Source organism: Falco biarmicus, chromosome 10, assembly GCF_023638135.1.
Source record: "Falco biarmicus isolate bFalBia1 chromosome 10, bFalBia1.pri, whole genome shotgun sequence".
Taxonomy (NCBI): domain Eukaryota; kingdom Metazoa; phylum Chordata; class Aves; order Falconiformes; family Falconidae; genus Falco; species Falco biarmicus.
This window is the reverse complement of record NC_079297.1, coordinates 15,090,258-15,113,201: the sequence shown is the minus strand read 5'-3', so window position 1 is coordinate 15,113,201 and position 22,944 is coordinate 15,090,258. Positions and strand designations below refer to the sequence as shown.

General features: G+C 54.8%; 1 protein-coding gene across 8 annotated transcripts in view; it reads right to left on the bottom strand.

The window, feature by feature from the left end:
* Positions 1-22,944, bottom strand: part of ZNF512B (zinc finger protein 512B) — a 35,703-nt gene that overhangs the window by 12,532 nt on the left and 227 nt on the right. Inside the window, exons 1-13 of one of the 8 annotated variants that reach the window (XM_056353959.1) lie at positions 20,038-22,895; positions 18,452-18,574; positions 14,521-14,600; positions 13,616-13,744; positions 13,125-13,297; positions 12,704-12,957; positions 11,854-11,925; positions 9,468-9,602; positions 8,032-8,156; positions 5,495-5,587; positions 4,530-4,628; positions 3,544-3,831; positions 2,722-2,913 (exon numbers count right to left, since the gene is read on the bottom strand). In XM_056353959.1, the coding sequence (XP_056209934.1) occupies positions 2,722-2,913; positions 3,544-3,831; positions 4,530-4,628; positions 5,495-5,587; positions 8,032-8,156; positions 9,468-9,602; positions 11,854-11,925; positions 12,704-12,957; positions 13,125-13,297; positions 13,616-13,744; positions 14,521-14,600; positions 18,452-18,572 (1,761 nt within the window). In that variant the 5' untranslated portion in view covers positions 18,573-18,574; positions 20,038-22,895. Of the gene's footprint in view, positions 1-530; positions 1,449-2,721; positions 2,914-3,543; positions 3,832-4,529; positions 4,629-5,494; positions 5,588-8,031; positions 8,157-9,467; positions 9,603-11,853; positions 11,926-12,703; positions 12,958-13,124; positions 13,298-13,615; positions 13,745-14,520; positions 14,606-18,451; positions 22,904-22,944 lie in introns of those variants that run through there. The other 7 variants (XM_056353960.1, XM_056353964.1, XM_056353958.1 and 4 more) reach the window with 7 other exon arrangements.

Sequence of the window (22,944 nt, the reverse complement as noted above, 5' to 3'; positions counted from 1 at the left end):
CGTGGCATCTCCTCTGGGAACCATCAGTCCTACTGCCCTGGTCACGGTTAACTGGCGCTTGTCCTTCTGCCACTCTGGTGGCTCTGTGTGTCCGCTCCCTTGGAGGGATGGCCATCATGCATGCTCAGCAGGGTGGTGGCACTGGGCCACGGGGATGCTGCCCACTCCTCCGAGCCTCCCACGCTGCCTGGGGCTGGACCTGCCACAGAGCTGTGCTGCCAGCACGGCTGAAGCCAGTTCTGAGGGAAAGGCTATTTTTGGGGCTGTAACAGGGTCAAACTGGGCGCTTGCTGGCATGTTAGAGTCACTTGCAGTTGGGAGGTTTTTTTCCACACCCTGAATTAAAGCAACTTGTAAACGCAGAGCAGTCCTGAGCGATGCAAGATGATGTTCAGCAGAGCAGCACCACGCGTGCTGAAGTCAGCAAGCTCCCACCAGCTTCCCCAGGCAGAACCTACCTCCCACCTCTTTCCAGCATTGCTCGTCGAGAAAAAATGTCATAGACTGAACAGATTATATTTTAGAGTGTTGTCAAGGGAACGTGACAGTCTCACAGCTACACACATTCGCCCACCGCACTGACCTCCCCTGAAATCCATCTGTGCGACACACAGCCAGCACAGCTGGGGAGAGCAGCCCATGCAGGACCCAAGGTCCCGATCCTCCAGCCCAAGAGCCTTGTTTTGCCACCTGGAAGCCGGTAGAGCTCCTCCCTTGCCCACCTTCAATGCAAACCTGCTTCCGCCACCCTCACAGCAATTCTCTTTGTTTTTCTAACACCGAGATGGAGCTCAATTAAACTCTGAACACAAGAAGTCTCATAAAAAAAAAACAAACCACCACAAACAGCATTTCACAGAGCAATTACGCCAGCGGCTGAGACCTTTACGATGCCTCTGTATGTCAGCTTGCACATGGGCCCCTTTGTCCAGGCCTGGGAGTCCTGGCTGCTCCCTCAATTCAAACAGAAAATACCCAAAGTAAGGGGAGCTATTCAAAGAGGAAAGAGAGGAATGCAAGTGCTGAGGCTGGAGGGGGGAGAAGAGAGCACCACACCTCTTCTCCCACAGTATTTGAAATGAAACAGCTACTTTGGGTTTGAATTTTTTATGTTATAAATGCATTGCAGCTGAAGTCATCTGGAAACCAACAATGACAACACCAAGCATTGAGGAAACAAAAAGTTTCCAACCAGTTCTAGACCTAAAACCCCCAGCTCTGCTCCAAGGTGGATGGCAGCACCATGTCCGGATCCCCTTCTGTGCCAGCTGCCTCACCGGGATGCCAAGGCGGGTAAAGAAGATACTGGTTTGTTTGTGTGCTGGTTTTTCATCTGCCCACTGCGTGCAGACTGGGAGCTGAGTCAGGCTGAGCTCCTCCAGGTCTCTGCAGGAGGATGGTGGCACTTCTGCCGAGAACATACACGTGCCAGGACAGTGTGGGACAGGCTGCGGCAGTGGAAAGGCATTTTGGCTGAAGCTTTCCTGTTTTGCCACCCATTTTCCTGGAGCGAGCCACATCACTTCTCTAGGCTGACTCTGGGACTTGGGCTGTTTTCCTGGCTTGAGGCAGGTCCTTTGGGCTGGGGCTCTCCTGCACTCTGCACGCCCACGGCAGAGGCACTGCCACACTCCCTGTGGCAAAGCTTTAACCTGCTGCCCTCCGCTCCTCACTCCGATCTTTACAATGTGCCCAATTATCCCACCCAGGGTGAACTTCAGAGCACTGGACAAGAGATGCCCAGGACTGTTCAGAGCAAGGAAAACAGCTGGTACCTAACCGCAGAGCTACTTGCTCAGGAAACAGGCTGCAGCTTGTGCAGAGACTTGCAGGATGGCTCTGCACTGAGTCCTAGCATGGGCCAAAAAGTATCAACCATAGGATTATAAAACTCTAGCCCCCTCTCATTTCTCACTTTTACACTGAAAAAGTTTATGACTTGCTGCTGCTTCATTCATTATATAGTCCTGAAGGAGCACTCCTGCAGGGAATATCAGCTCTGGGACATTCCCAGGAATCACCACCTCCCACAGCCAGGAGGGATGTTTGATTTAACATGTTACTCCAATGCCTCCATGAAGCTCAAGACCGCCAGGGCACCAGCGTTCACTGCACAGATTCCGCAGCACCAGGCCATGTGTGCACGGCTGCTGGAGACTGCAGGGCTCAGCCCTGCCTCCACGCGCCGGCAACGCTGCAGGCCCTTTACCTCCGGCAAAGCATCTCCCAGAAATTAAGGAAGAGACACAGAAGGGAAGAAATTCCGCCTGGGGCATCTTTGCTCTCTGACAGTGCAAGGAAGATGGTTTCAGATCCAACCTCTGCTCTCTTTGTGTGCTCCTCTTGGCTGCCAGCCCCTGCTTCACTCCTGAGCACAGACCAGAACTGACCTCCCTCCACAATATCCTCTGGGCTGGACTCTGACCTTCCCACTGCCCACAAAGCACCACCTTTTGCTCCATTTAGACTTGCGTCCTTGCAGCGGCAAGGGCAAAGCCGCCTGCTACCAGGCTTGTACAGAGCCTGCAGACCTCTGCTGGGTGGGCTCTTTAGCAATAAATTTGCCATCACATCTAAGCGATTTAAGGCACAAAAAATGAGACACACGAGCTCTCAGCCAGCTGAGGCCACACTAGCATCCCAGGATCTCTGTGTACAGCTAGTGAAAAAAAAAAAAAAAAAGGAAGAAAAAAAAATAAAAGAGAAGTAAAGGCTTCTCACCCGCTTCGTTTCAGGCACCAGGTCGTCCTTCATCCTCCGCTTGGTCCAATCCTTGGCAAGCTCGTCCTCCGCTATCTCCTGAAGGTGGAAGACGGCTACTTGGGCTGATGTCCGACGGATGCGGCCACTTGGGGTCCTTTCAAAATCTTCTACGGGGCCAGGCTCCGGCTTCACCTCTGGCTCCTCCGAAGGCTGCAACAGTCAGGAAGGGCACAATGAGGGGAGAAGAGGCAAGCTCTCTGGCCCCGGGATGGGCATGTGGGGGCTGGGCTTGCGTTTGTAGACCTGCTTTGTGCAGGCAGAGGCTGCAGAGACACCAGCGTGGCTCTGCACCTGAGCAAGGGAACAAGGGGAGCACCCCTACCTCCCCCTGCCCAGCAGACAGCCATGTGTTAAGACTGACTGTGTCCTTTCGCACTCCCACGTGTAAAAACGTCTCGATTTATTAGAGTTGGGGAGTTATTAGCGTCAGATGCACTGTCATTAGGAATCAACAGAACAGAAAAGGATGCTCCCTAGGGACAGATCCTGCCACCCCAGAACTGGCAAGCAGCCGGCACTTGCTCTCTGCCAAGGGAGCAGCCGGAGCTCTGTGTTTGTTCCCTGCAGAGCATGGATGCAGGGTGGGCTGCAGCACAGCCCTGTGGGCACCAGGGAAGGGAAACGCTGCCAACCACTTCACTCCCGTAAACGCAGCGATTCAGCTTTTCTGGAGGGGTGGAGGAGGCTGCAGCCCATTCCCCACCCCGACACCGCATGGTACAACACACGCGCGTGGTGATGCGAGGGAGAAAACAACATCAGTCCGACATCTGCACCTGCCTTGCCCGGCCCGGCCCTGCCCGGCTCTGTCCTGCCCGCAGGCTCTGCAGCTCTGCAGTCACCCCCAGGGGGGGATGGCCCCACTCCTTGGGCTGTGGAGGCGTCCAGGGGGCTCACCGAGGCCATGTGTTCTGACCGCACATGGTAGTCGTGGCCAGCCTTGGATTTGTACTTCTTGCCACAGTGTGGGCAGCTGAAGACAGGCTTGTCGGCCTCGGCGAGCTGCTTCCCGCACCGCTTCTGGTGGTACTGGTAGCCCATTAGGCTGGAGAAATTGGCCACGCAGCCCTGCGGTGACAGGGAGAAGGGGAGGGTTTTAAGGAGGGCTGGGGCTTCATGCACCCATGTCGAAACAGTCGGGGTGCCATTGCTCCAGGGAGGAACACATCCCAGGGAGACCCCTCCACAGAGCAGCTCCGTCAACCCGTCCCCTCCCAGCGACGGGGGATCGCTGGCCAGCCCCTCTCCCCCAGAGACCCACACAAAGGCACAACAGCAACGGAGGGGTGGGGGGAGTGGCCCCCACCCCTGGCGCTTCTCGCCCCAACACACCAACAGAGTTCTTGGGAGAGAGGCATGGTGGGCAGTGGGAGGAAGGCATTGGGCAGGCACTGCCTGCAGAGAGTAAAGCATCTGTGGGGACAAACCTCTGCCACACACCTCCATTACCTGGTCGTGACTTGTCTGCAATCGGTTCGCAATTTTACCCTGTGCCCAGGACAGCGCCGGCCGTGCCCCCTCCTGAGCTCAGGAGGCAGAACCTGCCCTTCAGCGCTCCTCAACCTGCCCTATGCCCACCTGCCTGCCGGGATGGCCCGCTGCCGGAGTGCACAGAGCCAGCAGGACAGGGATCGGGATGGCGGTGCTAAGGTGAAAAAAAATCGAGCACATGCCAAGGGATGCCTGGAGAGTGCACGCCCCCCTCTGCATTGGGACTCACTCCTTCCACCTTTCCACAGAACGAGAAACAGGAATTGTTCTCGTACCTCATTGGGACATTTCAGTTTTCCCATCTGCTTTAGCACTTTCCTCAGCCTTTCCCGCTCTTCCTGTTCACCAAGTCCAGCGGTTTCCACAGGAACAGGCTGGAAACAAGGAAGTAACAGAAGCGACAGAGTCAACCATTCACTCATGTCCTCTGTGCCAGGAGTGGGTGGTAAACCTCTGTCTCGCAGGAGCTGCCCTTGCCCAGGGGGAACCTCTCGTTAATGGAGTTGGATCTCCCACTGCTTTACTGCACGCCAATGCCTTCGCTGTTACGTGCCAGATCTGCTCCTGCCTTTCCTGCATTTGCACCCAAAAGGCCAGCTGAGAAACCCAGGAGCAGCTCCTGCACGGAGGATTCACCAGCCAGACTGAAGAGCAGGAGGTTAATGCACAGGTAAAAGACAAGTCACAACTGGTAAGCACGGGACACATAGAAATGTGGTTATGCCTTGCCCCGTTATCTCGGAGATGTACATGACCAGATTATTAAGAACAACATCTAAATTAGTGCCTGCCAGATTTTATTCAGGTAAATTTGTGGCTACTTCTCACATGCACGGTGGAGAGCTGAAGCCTAGATTTTGAGATTTGTGCAAGGCAGAACCTATCAGTCCCAGATTTGCAGGCACAGTTTTGGAGGCAGAGCTTTGCCACTCAAAATTCGCCTCACTGTACTCACTGAATCTTCCCCCATTCTGGGATTTGAAACACTTTTATTTTTTCAGTCCTCTGCTCTACTCCCCAGGATCAACATGAGCCTAACTAGCCACCTGGGAAGGGATGGCTTTCCTTGGCAGGGACGGGGGAAGGCCACCGTCTGCATGAGCAGTATGTGAAATGCTGCAAAGATGGTGTTGTGAATCCTTCCTTTACAAAGACAAAGGAAAGCGGGCTGCCGATTGCTTCGCCTTCTGCAAGACAGAGAGAAACAAGGTGCGAGACAAGAGCAGCCCAGTGCTCTTACCTTGCTGACGTGTTCAGCCATGGTGTGGTAATTCAGCCCAGCCTTGGACTTGAACTGCTTTTTGCAGTGCTGACACTTCAAGGCATCCTGCAGCTGAATGAATTAAAGGCAAGTCACCGTGGAGGCCACAGTCCACCGCTCATTTTCCAAGGGCTGCTGCCGCTTGTCAATAAGCCCCATGGGTAGCTGTTGCTGCAGCAGTACCCGGAGGTGGGACCCAGCAGGCAACGCAGCGTCCCCGTCCCCCATCCCAAGCCCAGCCTGTTTCTCTCTGTTGTCCTGGATACTGATATCAAACCCACATGCCCCGTTTTTTTGGAAAACATTCCACTTTGGATGTAGATTTAAAGCCCCACTGGCTGGAAACATCTGGCCCTGGTGTCTTAAGTCTTCCTGTTAAAGGGTTAGGAAAGAGAAGAAGCTTTGATCTACCAATATGTCAGCGGACTGTGCTCTGCAGCCCTATTAACTACAACAGATGCTGGCGTACAATACGCTTTCTGGGCGCCTGGGCTGTTTGAAATTAAGACGCTGCTGGACACGATCACAGCAGAATGCTTCCTGCCTCATACTGCTCTGCTGTTTGACCCAACTTGGCCGCCCGAGTGACTGGGGAGATGCATTAAGTGCACACACCGACGTACAAGGGGAACTCGCAATGACAGTAACCAGATCATGACTTTTGCTGGGGCAGGTACCAGAATTTATTGACTCAGGAGCTGAACGCTCTGGGAGAGACAGAATGTCCAGACAGGGAGCCAGTGCCTGGATGGCCATGGCTGTTCCTGCTTCTCCGGCCCAGCTGATGCTCCACTTCCCCTTCAATCAAGCCTGGACTAGAGGCTGGAGAGGGAATGAAGATGGAGCTGCAAATCCCTCCTCATCCTGGAACTCCGGGAAAATGAAGAATAAACTCACTGCAGCCAGCTGGGCATGACTCACTTGTACCTGAGCTCCCATCAGTTAATGTTGTTCCAGACCCAAGCGCTTGAACCTAACAAGGTGGATGCTAAAAGCTCCTTACCTCATCAGATACCAACCTCAGCAATTTGGGGTTTACTCCTCCGGTCAACACTGAAGAATGTGCCATGTGTATATTCTAACAAGCCCTCCCACCTGGGATGCTGGAAGGATATACCTGCCCTCTTCTCCTTCAGGCCCGAGCACGTTGCAACTGTCCCCATCCCTTATTTCCTTTCCAAAACCAAAGGGAACAGGGCAGACTGCTTAGTGACAAGCAAGGAATGGAGAAACCGATTTCTGTTGTTTTGTAAGAGTTTCAGGGGCCTGCACATCCTTGCTTCATTGTCCAACTAAGAAATACTTCAGCCAAAGCAGAGAGCAAGCTGAGAGGGTCACTTCTGATGGAGTCTTGCTAATGATGTGCCAGGTGCTCATCTCAGAAGTGAAATGCTGAGAGCTGGACCTGTGGTCACACACCCAGAGCTTGGGGACTGTCCTCCCTGCACCACAGGCTGCTCTGGCAGGGATTCTGTCAAGCACCCCAGCTCCTGGAGTGGCACAGTGAGCCCTGGCAAGGACCGTCCCTCCCAGGGAAGGGTGACGGAACACCCATTCCTCGGGCTGGAGCCCTGATTCCTCAGCTGAACACCCACTGGCCTATTTATAGCAGGGAAGACATGCCTGACTGCTCTGGCAGTGTCGTGCTCGGCAGGCTGTCTGGCCATGCAGCTCACGTGGAGCCTGCCTGGTCTGGGAGATGCTCCAAAGCACAGGAGATATAAGCAGCAATGGCCAAGATCCCCACTCCACTGAAGCCAGGAGGAAGTCAGAGGAGGCAGGACTGCCCGGCATCGATGTAGTAGGGGGGCTGAAAGGGAGAGTAGCCTCCCACTGCTGTATAAATAGCGAGGCAAAAGCTGAGGAAGCATTTACAGAAAATGAATGTGGAATCAAAGCCGAGCCACATATTTTCAAAGCAGGAGGCATCGATCCCACGTTGGCTTTCTGTGGCGATGGCTCTGCACCGCGCCAGGTGACAGATGAAGATGTAATCCTGTGCTCTGATGCATGGCGGTGTGGCAGAGAGACAATTTTTCACTGCACCATTACTGAACTCCTGCGTCTTGACAGCCTGCCTGAGCACATCCAAGCTCAGTGTCTCCCCGCGATGTGCTCTCATTCAACCACAATTTATTTGGCCTGACGCAAGGCATGGCACACAGCGAGATCCCACAGCCAGGGCTCTGGAGGAGGCCAAATTAGAGACAACCCCAACAATCTCTCCAGCCTTAAACCCATTCATTTAGTTACCAGAAATACCTGACTCTGCTGGAGACACTGGGGCAAGGGGCCCAGACCACAGAGGGATTCAGAATGGCTGAGAATTAGGTGTCCAAATTCCTCTGAATCGATGTGAGGCAGCCAGCTCTCTGAAGCTGACCAGCAAGAGCTCTATCAAACACAGCCCAAAACTGGTTTTAGGAGCATCAATAACACATTTATGAGTGGCACATGTACACATCCCTTCCCCTCCAAAATCCACATGTGCGTGATTGAATAAAGCAAGTCCTTACCTTCTGGCAGACATCCATGTGCTTTTTGAGCCCCACAACAGTCTTTCTGGTTATAACACTGCAGGTTGGACAGGCAACTTCTCCCTTCTCGCTGATCTCCCGCTGCCACTGGTCCTCGGGGTTTGCTGGTGAGGGAGAGGAGAGAGACGTCGCACCGAGCTGCAGAGACCACACGGCCTGCCTGGGCTGCTGGGCACGACAGCCCTGTCGTAAACCTTGATTTGCTACGTTGAAAAGCACTGAAGTGGGAAAAGTTCTTGATGTTAAAACCAGGTGTGCCATCCCGGGCATGGGTCAAGCCAAAACCAGACACAAACCACACAGGCACCTGCAGCTCTGCCTACCCCACAGCTGCCTGAGCGAACTGGGTCACTGGGCCACTTTGCATGGAGCTAGCTGACCTGCTGGCAGTTCATAGGGAAAAGGAAGTCTGCCTTCCCAACCCCACTGGTATCTTGTGCACTGGGAGATACCCCACGTGGAATAACTTGCCCCGGCCAAATGAAACAATTAGCAGGAATGAAACAAAGGTGAGCATCTCGGCTCCATCTGGATGTGTGCCTGGAAAACTTCCCTGGCAATCCTCTTTCCCAGCAGACACACAGACAGCTAGGGGAGTGCTAGCTTCCAGGCATCTGTTTATTTGAATGGCTGCGACTGGCTAAAAATCCACCCAAAATAAGAGATACGTGGGGCCAAAACCTGCTCTCAGGTCCAGAGTTCACACCACACTCTCAGCGGAACAGTGCTGGGCTTCCAGCAAGGGAAGTCCGGTCCGAATAAAAACTGCCAAATCTGTTTATTTGGATGCTTTTACATGGCTGTGAGATCAGAGTCATTTATTTGAATTTGAAAGCAGTGCAAGGCACTGCAGCTGTGTTTATCTTGCACATCCTGCGTTCCTCCTGCTGTCAGAGCTCCCAGTGAAAGTCAGCAACCTGCACTAGGGTGTAAGCTGCTCCTCGGAGGCTTCGGGAAGACATAATCACACCCAGAGGTATGCACTGGCATCATTCATGGAGATTATGTTAGAAAAATGTCATCACCCCAGACATCGACCCAAACTGTGGTCACAGTGAAGCCAGGGGGAATCAGGATTTGGCTATCAACTCCCAATACTAGCAGCGGTCTGTCCCGGCAGTGAAGCCAAGGTAAGGAATCCCCCTTTCAGGGTATCAGTTGTGCCTGCACCAATATTTTAGGAGCAGTAGTTGTTCCTACATCTGAGCTACACCTCAAAAGCTGTGTGCTCCTACTGCTGATTTTGTGCTGCTGCTGCTTGCAAACCTGCTAGAAAACAGCTCGCCGGGCCAGGAGGGGTGTGGAACCACAGGCGGTGGGTGAAGTGGGGACTGTGCAGGCTTGGAGCAGAACAGAGGATAAGCAGCTAAGCTGCACCCAGAGTTGCTGCTTGTGCTTTGCCTCCACCAGCTCACCTGCTGGTAGATGTACAGCTGTTTCCTTCTTCACACCAGCTCCTGGAGGTTTCTTTTTCAGCTCCTCTGTGTTGGTGTTACCCTCTAACTTCTTGGCTCGATGAGCTTTCGCTTTGTCCTCTGCTTTAACAAGACCTGTAGAGGTAGAGAGGATTTTTTTTTTATTTGGTACTTGCTTTAATACCCTCAGACCAACTTGCATGTAGCAGGTAAAAAATCTCTACCTCTAACCCAGGGACGCTGAGCTGGCTGTAGGTCTGCCACAGCTGTATGTGTAAGATCAGCTCTGTAATTATGACAAGCAATATCGTAACAGCTTGTGGTGTTTTATAAACAGAATCTCTTCCCCCAACCCAGACAGTTTATGAACTATGGAAATGCCATGGCAAAGCAGGGCAGGATGCTTCTAGCCAGGCAGACTGTGGGAAAGGCAGGCTGGGGTGAAAGCAAAAAAGCATTTTGCAAGAAAGTGAAAAGGGGAACTGGAACAGCAAACTCGGGGTATAAAAGTGGCGTTCTTGCTGATGCTCCTGCATCAGAAAGGCTTTCTAACCGCTTGGGCCAATGAACTGGGGTTCCCCTTAGAAAACCAGGCAAACTTTGGGATCCCGGACACCAGATCCCACAGGACCTTTCATCCCTGGATCTGTATGATGACATACCATCATCGCCACAACGAACACAGGTCTCTCCAGGGACTGCTGGGTGCTGGGAAGGGTCAGGAAACAGGAGGAGAGATGGGGTGACTGGGTGACAGGCACATGGGGAGCAGCTACCCTGGGTGGCTGGTGACTGTCACCAAGCCTGCCTGCAAAGTGGCGAGGAAATTGAAGCCAGGACTCTCCGTGCAGGCAGAGTGCCAGGCTCTCAGCCAGCTTCTCCCAAACACATCCATCCTCCCACCTTGTCTGTGCCTCACCCCCGCACGCTTGCACCAGCAAAGCGTGTGCTTCCCATTCAGCCTGTTAAATAGATCGCTGCTGACCACTGAAGCTCCTCCCTGCACTGAGCAGGCCAAGCGAGCACATGCTGAAGCGAGCACATGCCGAGAGCATGCCAGCAGCAGCGATGCGCCCGAGTCCCCTCTGTCACGCAGAATCTCTCGGCAGTTCCTGGGCTGAGGTAAGAAATGGAAAACCTGACTTGTAAACGATGCTTTGGAAAGGCTGGCAAACAGAGGAGGGGGCTCTGCCCCAGGTCCACACCCTCCCTGTGCTTCCACAGAAGGTGCTGGAGGCAACATGGTGAATGCCAGGGTCAGATCCACACCTGCCCCACGAGGGTCCACGTCCCCCTGAACTTCTGGGTTGTGACCCTTGCAAAGCCAGGGTCTGAATGGAGGCAAGCACCCCGTGACGGGCTGGTGTCACCTTGTTTTTGGGGAGCCAATTGCCACATTGAGCCCAGGGGATGTAGGCAAAGCCTGCCTGATCTTCAGTCTCCATCTGAGGCAGCAGGTCACCAGGGGCACCAGTTATATTCTCAAGGAACTCACAGATGTTTCAGCCTACGGCAGTGCCTCTGTGGGGAAGTTAAGGGAAACAATCCCGACTTCCCAGGAGCCAGGGGAAAGGAAATTGCAGATACCACACTGAGCCTGCCCTTCAGGAAGTGTGTAACTCCTTCAAAGCCACCAGTGCCTCTCCCTGAGCGCCCCTTGTACTAGAAGGTGCTGCCTCCTGCAGCGCCTGGAAATCTGCTTTTTATGTCCCTGATAAAATGTATTTCATAGCCAGTATGAATCCAGTTGCTCTCACACCGGGGATACTCCAGGTTTCTTCCCTCCTTTCCAGCCCAATTGGGTGTATTTACAGAGCACGACCACAGTCCCACTCACTCCTGCTTTGCCAGGCTGAAGCAGCCAACTCGTGAACCTCCTCTCAGAAAACATCCCAGTAACGCATCTCTTTTCCCCTGAATTCATTTTCTTGAATGTGGGCGACCAGCATTGGAGACAGTCTGAGGGATGGATGCGTCATCCAGCCTTTCTACGCAGCAGAAATCCTCCTTGACGCCATTGGAAATACTGTGACATCCCTGGATGGTGGGATGACGATAAGATGATGCTTCTCATGTCTTGCTTGTGCCAGCAGCTCGTTACTCTTGTGTCACAGCTGGACATACCTGGATCCTTTCCTCTCTTCTCTCATTTCCCAGTGACAGGTTCCCAAGCAGAGCAGACAGGGTGGTTCTCAGTGCCAGCTCTGCTGCTGCCTTTCACTGCCTTTATGACGCTTATGGTAAAAGGCACCAGCTCCTCCAGTGTGATATCCCCAGGCTGCAGGTGGCTGCCATGCATCTCCACCACAGAGAGGGCTCTTGGGGCCTCACATGCCCCAGGGAGAAGCTACAACCCTGCAGGTGACCAGAGTTGTCCCTGTATTACCTTTCAGTCCAAACGTCCCCGAGATGGACGGCTGCTCCCCCGTAAATTTCTTAGGAGTTTTCTGTTTCCTTCCTGACTCAAAAGAGAGAAACAGAGAGAGATTTGGTCAAATAACTGTACTGCCAGGGGGCCTTCACCAGTCCCAAGGCATGAGGTGGGCACACGCTCCGTGTCAGGAGTGGATCACCTTGAGGAGCCTTTTACCAGTGTGAAATACAGGGGCTGTCAAATGAAGCACCCGCCCACCAAACAGTAACAAGATGCTGCTTCCCACTCCAAAAATACAGGAGAGATAACGGTATCCAGGGCTAATTCAATGAGTGGAAGTGGTGTCTCTGTCTAATGCCAAAAACTGCGTGGTTTCCACAGTCTCAGCAGCTAAGGTGGCTGGTGGTGGTTCGCTTTGGTCCTGCAAGCAGTGTAAACCCATGCCACAATGGGGACAACCATGGTCCTGCCTGCCAGCCCTGCAGTAAAGGGGCAGAGTGCGCCTCCTGACCCTGTCCCAATCCTCCAGGAAAATGGGTTTGCCAGAACGACCCTAGTTTAAACTGCCACACTCGGTGAGGACAGATGGGCTGCCACAGCAGCCTGCTGTGCTGCAGGGAACTCAATCCATTGCCAGTCCTATAGGTCCTATAGAAATACCTCTACCACAGCTACAACTGGTTTTTAACTCCCAGTGGAGCTGCAAGAAACTGGGGGGGGCAAATTATCAGGATGCTGAAACAAGGCTTGGATGTACATTCAGAGAGACACTCGCAGCAGCGCTGGCTGGTGCGGAGCCCCTTCCTGCGGGACACCCCTCTCTGGGCTCCTGAACCAGCACAGCCCCAGGCTCTAATCTTACTGTGCTTCATCCTCTCGGGGTCTTCCTCCTGCAGAGAGGCCTGGCTGCCCCGCTGCTGCACAGCATCCTTGCCGCTCGAAGACTTTGCCGTGGGGGTGGCGGCTGCCATTGCCTCAGCTGCTGCGATCTGAAACTCCTTGCTCTCCCGGCTCTCCGCCAGGCACTCGCCATTCTCGGCGTGGTCCTGGGCCGCAGCTTTTTCCGTCTTTGCCTGTTTGGGATGGATGGTGGGGCAAGCTGAACTCTCAGCAGCTCTAGGGCAAAGCACAGAGGGCTTGTTTAAAGAGGGGTTGTTAGACAAATGTCCTGACACCTCTCCCCCCTCGCCAGCCCAGATCGTGGGAATGGAGGCGGGCACATTCCCCCTCTCCCAGCCATCCCTACACCACCACCACCACACAGCCCAGCCACAGCCTGCTACCTTTTCTTGCCACTGCTCTTCCCAATGGCCTTCGGCACTTTGTTTTCTGCTTTGCTGGTTGGCACTGGCCGGTCCAAGTGATTCCAGAGCCGATGCTTTTCTAGCTGGGTTTTGGAGGTGAAGGCAGCTTCGCAGTACGAGCACGAATACGTCAGCTTCTCTGAGATTGCACCCTGTGTGGAGCAGGCATGCAGACATTAGACCACAAAAGGGACAGGCTTTTTCTGACACAGGCAAGAAGACAAACTGTATGTAATCCCTTCTGCCTCTCTGAAGAGTTACCAATGGTCCACAATCCAACCAGGCCAGACCTTACACTGAGCTGGAGGGACCCAGCTCCGCTCATACATACCCATGAACCATCCCTGGCCCATCTGTGCCCTCCCCATTTTATTCTCCTGGGGTTTGACACCTGAGAGGGCCTTTACCCTGTAGATGGTAACGTAAGAGCTGGCCACTGGGGAGGACAGACAGCCCTCCAGTCTCCTTACCCCTTGGCAGCGTTGATAGTGGTACTTCAAACCATAAATGCTGGGGAACTCCAGCCAGCAGCCTGAATTGGGACATTTCACCCTGGAGTGGGCTTTGAATTCGTCCTTCCACTGGTTCATCAGGGGGAGCTGGGAACAGGAGTGACAACAGGTATAGCTAAGCGAAGACCCACTGCATGCCCATGTGAGTGCCAGCGCATCCCGAGGGGGCCACATGGGACCTCCGATTATTCCTGTTCACCCCTTCCCAGCAGGCAGCTGCAAAGTGGACCCCAGGGCCGTGCTTCAGTGCAGCGGTGCTCCCCACAGCAAGAGGTGCTGGGACAGCCTCTGCAGGCTCTACAGGCTAATGATTCCTTCTGAGAATTTCCCTTGCTGTGCCTCCCAGAGCACACACGTGCTCCCGGTGAGGCTGGGGAATAAATCAGGCCAGAAGTCACCTGGGTGATTTAATCACCTCACATTTCATCTAGTCAGTAAATCACCCCATGCCCATGCTCTCATGACAAACTGCTCTGTGTGTTGTCCCCGCTACCATGCAGGAATTAAACTGCACAACTCCATGGGGAATAAATCATCCCTTTGCCGGTGCTGCCAGATCATTAGCCAAACCTGTCCTGGCTGTGAAAGAATCCAGCTCATCTGGGCATGGCCTCAGCAAGGGGAGGCTGGAGGAGGGTACTGTTCCCTAACCAGGGTTTCAGAGGATGCTGCATGGAGGGGATTGACAGGCCAAGATCTTGCCAAGCCCAAGACAAGGCTGGTCTGAAGATTAAACCACCAGGAAGGCAGGTTTAACCCTGGAGCGGGGCTGGCTGGAGCACGCAGCACAGCAAGACGCAGAGGGCAAGTCAGAGGGAGCGAGGCAGGGAGGGCATCAGGGATCAGAGCGTGTGGGGTCTTACGGGGATGTCTTTCAGCGCCTGGTTCTCGGCCTTGGGTCGTCCTTTCTTCCTGCCCTCAGTTCTGTCACTGGTTGCATTTCCTGCAAACAGATGCAGTGCACGTCACCCGCCGTCTGGCCAGCCGTGCCAGAGGAGCCGCTGTCCCGGCAGTCCTGCTGCCTGGCCCCCGCCTCCCCCCACCCGGCTGGCTCCCTCGCTCCACACAGGGTCTGCCTCCACCCTGGCAAGGACAGAGATTCCCCTTTGGAAGGCAACGCCAGCTACCCTGCAATTCAGTGCACAGCCCCTACACCTGCAGATATGTGCACGGAGACGGCTGCTTCTCCTGGTGTCTGCTGATCCCTCTCCTTTCATTTACACGGAGTGGTCTGAGCACAGCTGGGGCTTGCCTTGGAAAACTGACATTCTGCTTGGGTTGGAAGAAATCTTTCAACAACTATGCTACTTAGCAAAAGAAATCTGCGTCTGGGTCGGCACGCTGGGCCTTGGGTAGGCTGTCCAGCACAGAAATCCCCCATGCTCTTTGCTCAGCCAGCGTGGCTGAGCAGCCCCAGGGCTCGAGGAAGACACTGGCCCAGGAGATGTGTTGAGCCCATGGGGAGCAGCAGGGATAGGGATGGCTGGGAGGCAAGGAAGGGCAAGTCAGTGCTTGGGAGACTTGGGTGGGGAGGAGAAGCCATGGGAACACCTTCATGAGGGACGACAGCTCTGTGTGTGCTCAGAGAAGACTCTTGAGGCGTCCCAAGCACGAGCTGAATGCTAGCAGAGCAGGAACGTGCCCAGTTCAACCAGACACCACAACCAGGAGATACTAAGAAGCCCCTGTTGTTGTGTGGTGGGGCACACCAAATACAAGCACGCTAAACTGCCAAGCCCCAGACCAGACACTTTGGCTCACAACGGCAGCAAACTCCCCAATTTCACCTAATTCACACCCAAAATGGATTGTGCAAAGCGGGGGGCTGAGTACAGTTCACCAAATCAATCCACTTTCACATCCAACCTCCCATCACTCCAAGCAGGAGCCGAGCATCCTGGTCACCCTGCGGATCTGGAGAGCCTTGGCAAGACTCCGCTCCCTTTGCACAGCGCCGTCCCCCCAGAGCTCTGCACTCCTGGCAGGCCTTGAGCTGCATTTTGAGGGCTAACCTGTAATTTTAAGTGATGCTGGAGTCAGTGTAAGCCAAAACCAAACTGGACAGATGTGAGCAGCCAACGGGAAAAGCAGTGTACCAAAAACTGAGACTGAGATCTGTGAGGGCTTAATGAAAGCGGCTGGGAATAAAAGCCACTTGCTACGAGAACAGAAACAAGTCAAAAAGCATCCCTGAGAAGAAAACCCAAAACAGTTACAACAGGAGAACTGAGATTAAAAAAGCTAAACTGAATCTGTAAAACGCCCTTCTCTGGTGAAAATCAGGTAAGAATAAGAGGCTGGAAGCCGAGCCAGCAATCCCTCTAGTTCCTGAGAAACTGAAGCTCAGCTCCAAGCCTGGCACTGGCTGTACTCAGAAGCCAATCCAGGATTTTTTTGGAACAAGGGAGATCAAACAGAAAGCCAACCAGTTACCTACAAAGGCACTGCCAAAACCACACACCCTCTCCCTTTTCATGCCTTCTTCCCCAGCAGCCAGGGGTAAAATAGTGAACAAGACAGTTGGCTCATTTATTTCCAGTTGCCTGAAGTGATGCCAGCCGGTTTGCTCCACTTGGATACCCATAAAAGCATCCACTGGTGATGTACCATCCTTTGGGAATCCCTCTAGCCCAGGTGGCCTCATCTGCAAAAGGTGGTGACCTCTACGGACTACAAGAGAAAGTCCAAGAAAAGCCACTTACACCCCCCAGCCCCCGCAAGGCAGCCTCTAAGCTGTCCCTAAAACACCCCGTTCAGTTTGGATTCCTACCTGCCTGGCTCCTGCCCCGAAATGGCTCATCGTCCTAAAGAGAGTGGAGGGGTTTGCAAGCTTGGCCCCAAACCATGCTAGTTCTGGAGCAATAGTGATCCAGAACTTTCAAAGTTCTCAGTGAGTGCCCAAGAACGATGTCTGTGCATCACAGTTTCCCTCTGCATTTTGTATTTTCTCCAATGCTCCCACACACACACTCAGACCAGGCTTTTCCTCCACACTTCAGGTAAGCGAGGGCCTCCCCCTGCACATGAAACGGAGCTACAGCTCTTGCACATCAAGGGACTGCAGGAGCTGGGAGTTTATGAAAAAAAACCCAAATTATGCAGAACTTGAAGCGAAAGCTCACAACACTGCAGTTACCTGCTCATTACTCTCCTTGGTTTTCACTTTTTTCTCCTAAACACTTCAAAATATTCCAAATTTGAATGTTCCACAACAGCACGTCCCTGCCCCTCCAGGCAGCTGTCCCCGGCACCCCGGCATGTCTGGGGTCACGGCTCGCACAGAAGCTTGAGCAAAAAAAGCTCTCCTCTCCTTTTCGCAACTTGCACAAGTTTCAAAACTTTCGGCAATGTTTCGTGCCAAACACAAGAGCTCCCAGTCCAGCCACCCCTTATTCAACTGCTGGCTGGGGACAGCGAGAACAGTGATGGGAGGAGCAGAAAATACATGTCCTCTCCCGACACCTCACTCCTGGCTACCAGCTGCTGTCTGTGTGAAACCCTGACCCTTACAGGCACCTGCAGGAGACACAAACCTGACAGTGCTCAGCGTTACGGCTGGTACCGTGGCTGGGCACCTCTGCAGCAGGTTACTGCAGTTTTAGGCTAAATCAGCCAGGTGAAAACATCATGCTCTTCAGAAACAGGGACTGGAGGTGGCCTGCCAATAGACTCGAGGCTTCCCTGGACTAAGACCTGGCTTGGAAGGGATGCTGCATGCGCCAGCCGGGCTGCTGCATCTGAGGGAGGCCAGCAAAGCGACTGCAGGAGGCCCCTGTCTTCACCCCCAAGAAGTGAACCCTGGCGGACATTTCCACCTCCAGCACTTTCCCAGGGAAAGCAATGAAATACCTTCATCACAGAGTGTCCTTTACTCCATCACTTTCAGTCCACCTAAACTGAAGGAAGGGAAAAAAAGAAAAAAAAAGGGCTTTTCTACTTTAGAAGGTGCTGATAAGATGTGGCGCAAGGAAAACCACTCTCCTGAACACAGGTATGTTCATACTGCGGACAGCTGGAGCTCATTCCCCTTAGCAGTAAGTTACACTCCTCTACGAGCAATTACGGCTTCAGCGCCCTCAGGGGAAGAGTGGCATTTGGGAAATATTTAGTGCACAAGCATTTCCCCGCCAGGCCACTGATTTTGGGTGCCAGGTCTGAGATACACCTCTGAAGTCTGATGCTCGCCCTGGGTGCGGGCATCCCTCAGCACCCAGGGCTGCCGTTAGCAAGGTAAAGGCAGCGAAAGCCCCTCCGCACCCACAGAGGGGATCTCCCAGCATAAGCACACAGGAGAAAAACAATCTCCTTGGGCCTGGAGATTCCTGGATAGAGAAATCAGCTATCCATCAGAGTGACAGCCCTTAGCAAGCGGGTCCCCTGGGGCTCGTATGCTTGCAAGCCTCCATCCCGGGGGCCGCGACACGGGAGACAGCAGATGGTCTGAACTCATTTAAGCCTTTCCATCCTTTGATGTAACACTTAGCTACCAACACGATAAATAGGCGGCGAGACACCCATCTCGTTAAGCCAGACGCACGCCTCGCGAAAGGGAGAGACCATCTCCATCCCTCCCCTCCAATTCCCAGGAATCGGCTCGCTGCAGCTCCAAGGGCCTGGGGCTTTTTTTGCCCAGCACAGCCCTCACCAGTGGGTCGAAGTGAGGAGCAGAGGTATGTTGAGACTCGGTGCACTCACAACCCCCCCATTTTGGCAGCTGCCCCCCAACCCCCCCCCCACCAGGTTCATCCCCCCTGCCCCATCCAGCTCTGCAGAAACTAAAAACCAGTTCCTTACCGAGCTTGGGCAGCTCTGCCGGTGGGTTTATCCTTGTCTCTGTCCTGCTTTCTTTGCTGGCAGCGGGTTTGTTAGAGCCTGCAGTTTTCCTTCCACCTTTAAAGGTATAGGAATCCGCCATCTCTGAAAGAAGCAGGGGAAGCGTTAAAATTCACTCCTCGGAGCCAGGAGCAACACATGCTGAAAGCAAGGAGAGCTGCTGAGGAGGAAGGGAAATTAAAAAACTATCATGCAGCTTAAAGGTTCCCACAAAGAGAATAAACGGGACGTGCTTCCGAGTATTTGTTCTATGGTCGAGCAACACCATGGACATGGCTGAAAAGCTGCTTTCATTATATGCTGGTTTCCCCCTCCACATATAACTGCAAAGACTTTATTAAAAATTATGGGCTGACTTTGCCCAGAGAAGTAGCGAATAAATGGCTTTTCCTCTTCGTTTATTTCTCTGCTTTCATTTAAGACACCAAAAGAAAAAAAAATAGTGAGTTTTAATGAACAGATGTAGTGATAAATTTCCAATTTTCCTTATTAATGGGAAACTGTTATAAACTGAGAATTGTTAATGTTATCTGAATTTTCCGTATTAATAATTCAATTTGGCTTCTCTATAAATAATGAACGTGAGGAATTATCGCAGAAGGTCCAATCTCACTCCTGACGGAAGCCGGTAGCAGGACACCCCTCCACGTCAGCGGTGCCAGGAGGAAGCCCATGGTGCGGCTGGCTCTGCCCTGGTTGGTTTCAAGCACCTTCCTCCCCTCCTGACAGCACAAAGACACATCTGAGGACAGCAGCTGCATCGGGAGATGCAGCTGGGCTAAAGGTGTCCTCCACAACAAGAGCATCAGGCCCCTGGGAGGTGATTCCCTGGACCACCATGGCCTTGAGACCCTGGTCGGGATATGATGCTGATCCTCAGCCAGGTACTGGCAGCGTGACTGAAGGAAGTGCCAAATGGTGCTTTCTTCACTTTTGCTCAACACTTCTCTCCCACACACACAGGTTTTTTAAAACACATTTGACGCGTCACTCCCAATTCCTCCCATGAGATCACGTCCAGCATCGCTTAACTCAATGGAGTTGATGCCCTGAGCGTCCAGACTCATCCCTCCCATCCTGGCGCCCAGAGACAGCAAAGGTCTGGGGAAGCATCTCCCGTGTGCCCAGATCGCTGGCCAGGCCATCGACACATGGGACACAAGGGCCCAACAGCCCTGTCTGAGGCGCCCCCAGGGACTTTCCATGCAGCACTGGGCACCGTGCATCACATGCAGCCCAGATGCTCCGTGAAGAACTGGCAAAAGCTTCCGGCTTGTGTTCGGCTGGTGACACATATGTGGTTGTTTGCATAGACACAAAGGTTAATCGGATCAAGTGAGAAATTCCAGCCTTGGCAACAGGTTCTCTAGCATTTGGTGCTGAGCACAGGGATCGTTTATTCAGCTAATTTGGGTTCTTTTGGTGGGAGACCTTGGTAGGAGCTGCAGCCTGACTGCCTGTGGCTCCACTCCTTCCCAGAGACAGCTGGTCTCCAGAACAGATGGGGGTCCCTGCAGCCCCTTCCCAAATCACAGCTCCATTCTCACCCACGCAGGCACTGCTACTGTCCCAGATCCGCCAGGAACAAACTTGCCAGTCCCCTTCCTCCCTGTGCTGCCTCCTGGCACCTCTGAGCAATACCCAGGCGAGTTGCTCAAAGGAAAAAAAAAAAGGGGGAGGGGGAAGACTCACGAAAGACTAGTGAACGGAAAACTAAAGACTACAAGATCTCTGTGCTTTATAATGTGAAAACCAAGGGGAAACCCACCCAGCTAACACATTTACCCAACCAGGGCTAGCACCAATGCAACCGTGCCATGGCTTTGCCCCCTGGGCCGGCACATCCCAGCGGGAGGGGAGGGAGGGCCAGCGCTGGGGCGAAGGCTGAGCAGGGCCTCCCACACCAAAGAGCGACCACCAGCACACTTGCACCCCGAGCAGCAAGATACCCCGATGCAGGCAGGCAGGGCTGCTGTCAGATGGGCTACAGACCACAAAACCTCCGTGCCCGCCTCGCTAGGCAGCTCAAGGACGACTTGCAAAGACTGACAGGCAGGGCAGACCCCGCTGTTGGCCAAGGTGCCCACCTCCTGCGCCCTGGACCCCCCATGGCAGCGCACACCAAACCATGGGAGCTGGGACGGTACCGAGCACCACCCTGCAATGCTCCAATCCCAAAACCACTGCAACATTCCAGGTGCCCAGCTCAGTCTTGCTCCCACAGCTGGACACTCCTCATTCCTCTTAACTCATTCATCCCCTCAAAGGGACCCTTTCTGGCCAGCTGAAGAGGTTTTGAAGGCCTTTTTGTTTTTCCACACCAAATACTTCTTTGAGTCCTCTTCCCTTCTTATTTTTCGGCTAAATGAAAAATAAAAATCCCATAAGCCACTTAGCGAGAGCCAAATTCTGCTCCCTGGCCACCGATACAACCCCAGGGATCCCAGAGGAATTGCCCCGGAGCCAGAGAGCAAAAATCAGTCCATTGTTGGTAGTTGTTCTTTTTTTGTAATGTCCAAACTTCTCACTCATTTTTGAGTTACACACGCTGAAACCCGGCAACAGCCCACACCCTCCCATGCTTTCGTTATGTTTTTGGTGACAACCCTTTTGCAACAGGCAATGGGAGGAAAAGACTTTGGCGGGTCCTGCCTGCGAGCGGGGCTAGGATGTGGTACAGGAAGGTTGGGATTGGCAGCATCTTTGCTGATGAAGCCTCCAGCTCTTTTTAGTTAACTTTTTAGAAGTTCGTGGCAGCATTTTTGAAGTGTCCAACTCCAATTCCAGAAAAAAAAATCCCGTGTCAACACAGGAGCCAGCATGGGATGAGCAGAGGCCAAGTCGGTGGTGCCAGGAGCAGGGGTGAGGAGGAAGCCCGCGGCTGTGGGAAGGGGGGAGCGAAGCCTGGGAGCCCACCATGCCAAAGGCACCGCTCCCGAGCCACTGGCAGCTCTGCCCGGCCAGCACAGCCACACGCTCCTCTGCCGGGTTTGACAAGGGACAGCAACGTCCCAGCCACTCGCAGCCCCAGCAGGCTCCTTCCCTCCGGGACAGATCCCTCCCGTGGAGCTGTTGGGCTCTGCGGGCTGGGCACAGCCTGGAAACTGGGCATGAACTGGAAAAGGGGGAATAACTCCACATATAAATGCCCGTCTGTGACATTGGATTAGGTCCGTGGGAGCACGCGTGCAGCCAGGGATGGCCTCTCAGCCCCATGGTGTCCTTATGGCTACAAGGGGGAATGTCACCTGCGGCTCCTGACCACAAACTCTCCCGCCAGGATTCCAGCCCCAGCCCCAGTGCTATGGACGCACCGTGCTGCACACCAGCCGGCTCCATCACCCATCGACCCGCTCATCAGTTACCAACGGCTCCAGATGTAGGCAATGCCAAAAAGGCGAGCGAGCCGCCCGCTCCCGGCCCGCGGTGCCCGGGCATGAACGGCGTGCCAGGCAGGCTGCCGGCAGAGATGCCATGAGGCCAGTGCAGGTGACAAACACTGAAGGGCACCGCCGCCACTGCCCGAGGAGCCACGCTGCCTCCCACCGACTCCAGGCCAAACCAGAGCCGCAGCCACACACTCGGAGAAACTTCCCAGGAAGGAAGATGAGGAAACGGCGGGAAAGACTTCCTCGGGAGGAAGCGGAACTGCCCTCGCTGGAGGATTCCCGGAGAGGGAAGCACGTGGCAGGTGAAGCCCCACGACCCGCTGCGTGCCCGGGCCGGGCGCGTGGCTGGGGGGACAGCGTGCAGCACAGCCCCGCGCCATCGCCAGCCCGGGGCAGCCGGGTGGCTCTCCTGGGGGGAAGGACTCACCCCGCGGCACAAGGCCCCGTGCTCCGGCCGCCCAGCGGGCTCCGGGTGTGGGCGAGGCGTTTCGGCGCTGTGAGGCTTCTGTCCCGAGCACGTTAGCTGTCCCCTGTCCCTGTCGTCCCCCCCCCCGAGACACAGCAGCCAAGGGGAGAAGCCCCTGCTCACGCCTGGTGGGCAGCGAGGCCTCGCCATGCCGAGGCAGGCACCCAGGCGGGCACCGGGGCACCCCCCCCGGGCATCCCCGGGGCCGAGCGGGACCTCAGCCCCGCCTGGTGCTGCTGTCACCCCGCCACGCCGGCCCCAGCCCCTCGGCCGCGCCACCTCGCTGTCACCCCCGCTCCCGCCACCGTGCGGGCTGGGCCGCCCCGGGCCCGCCACCCCCCGGGCCCGAGCGGGGGCCGCCGTGCCGCCCCCCGGCCTGCCGCCGCCCCCGGGCCCGGCCGCCCCATCGCCGGGAGCCGGCCGGAGCTCGCCGCCCGCCGCTCGGGGCCCGCCGAGGAGGGCCCGGCCGGGCCGCGCCGCCGGGAGGGGAAGAGCGAGCGGCAAAATGGCGACGCGGCGGCGGGCGGAGCGGAGCTGGGGCGCGGGGGCCGGGGGGTGCGGGTGTCCCCGCCGCGGCGGCGGGCCGGGGGGGCCGGGCC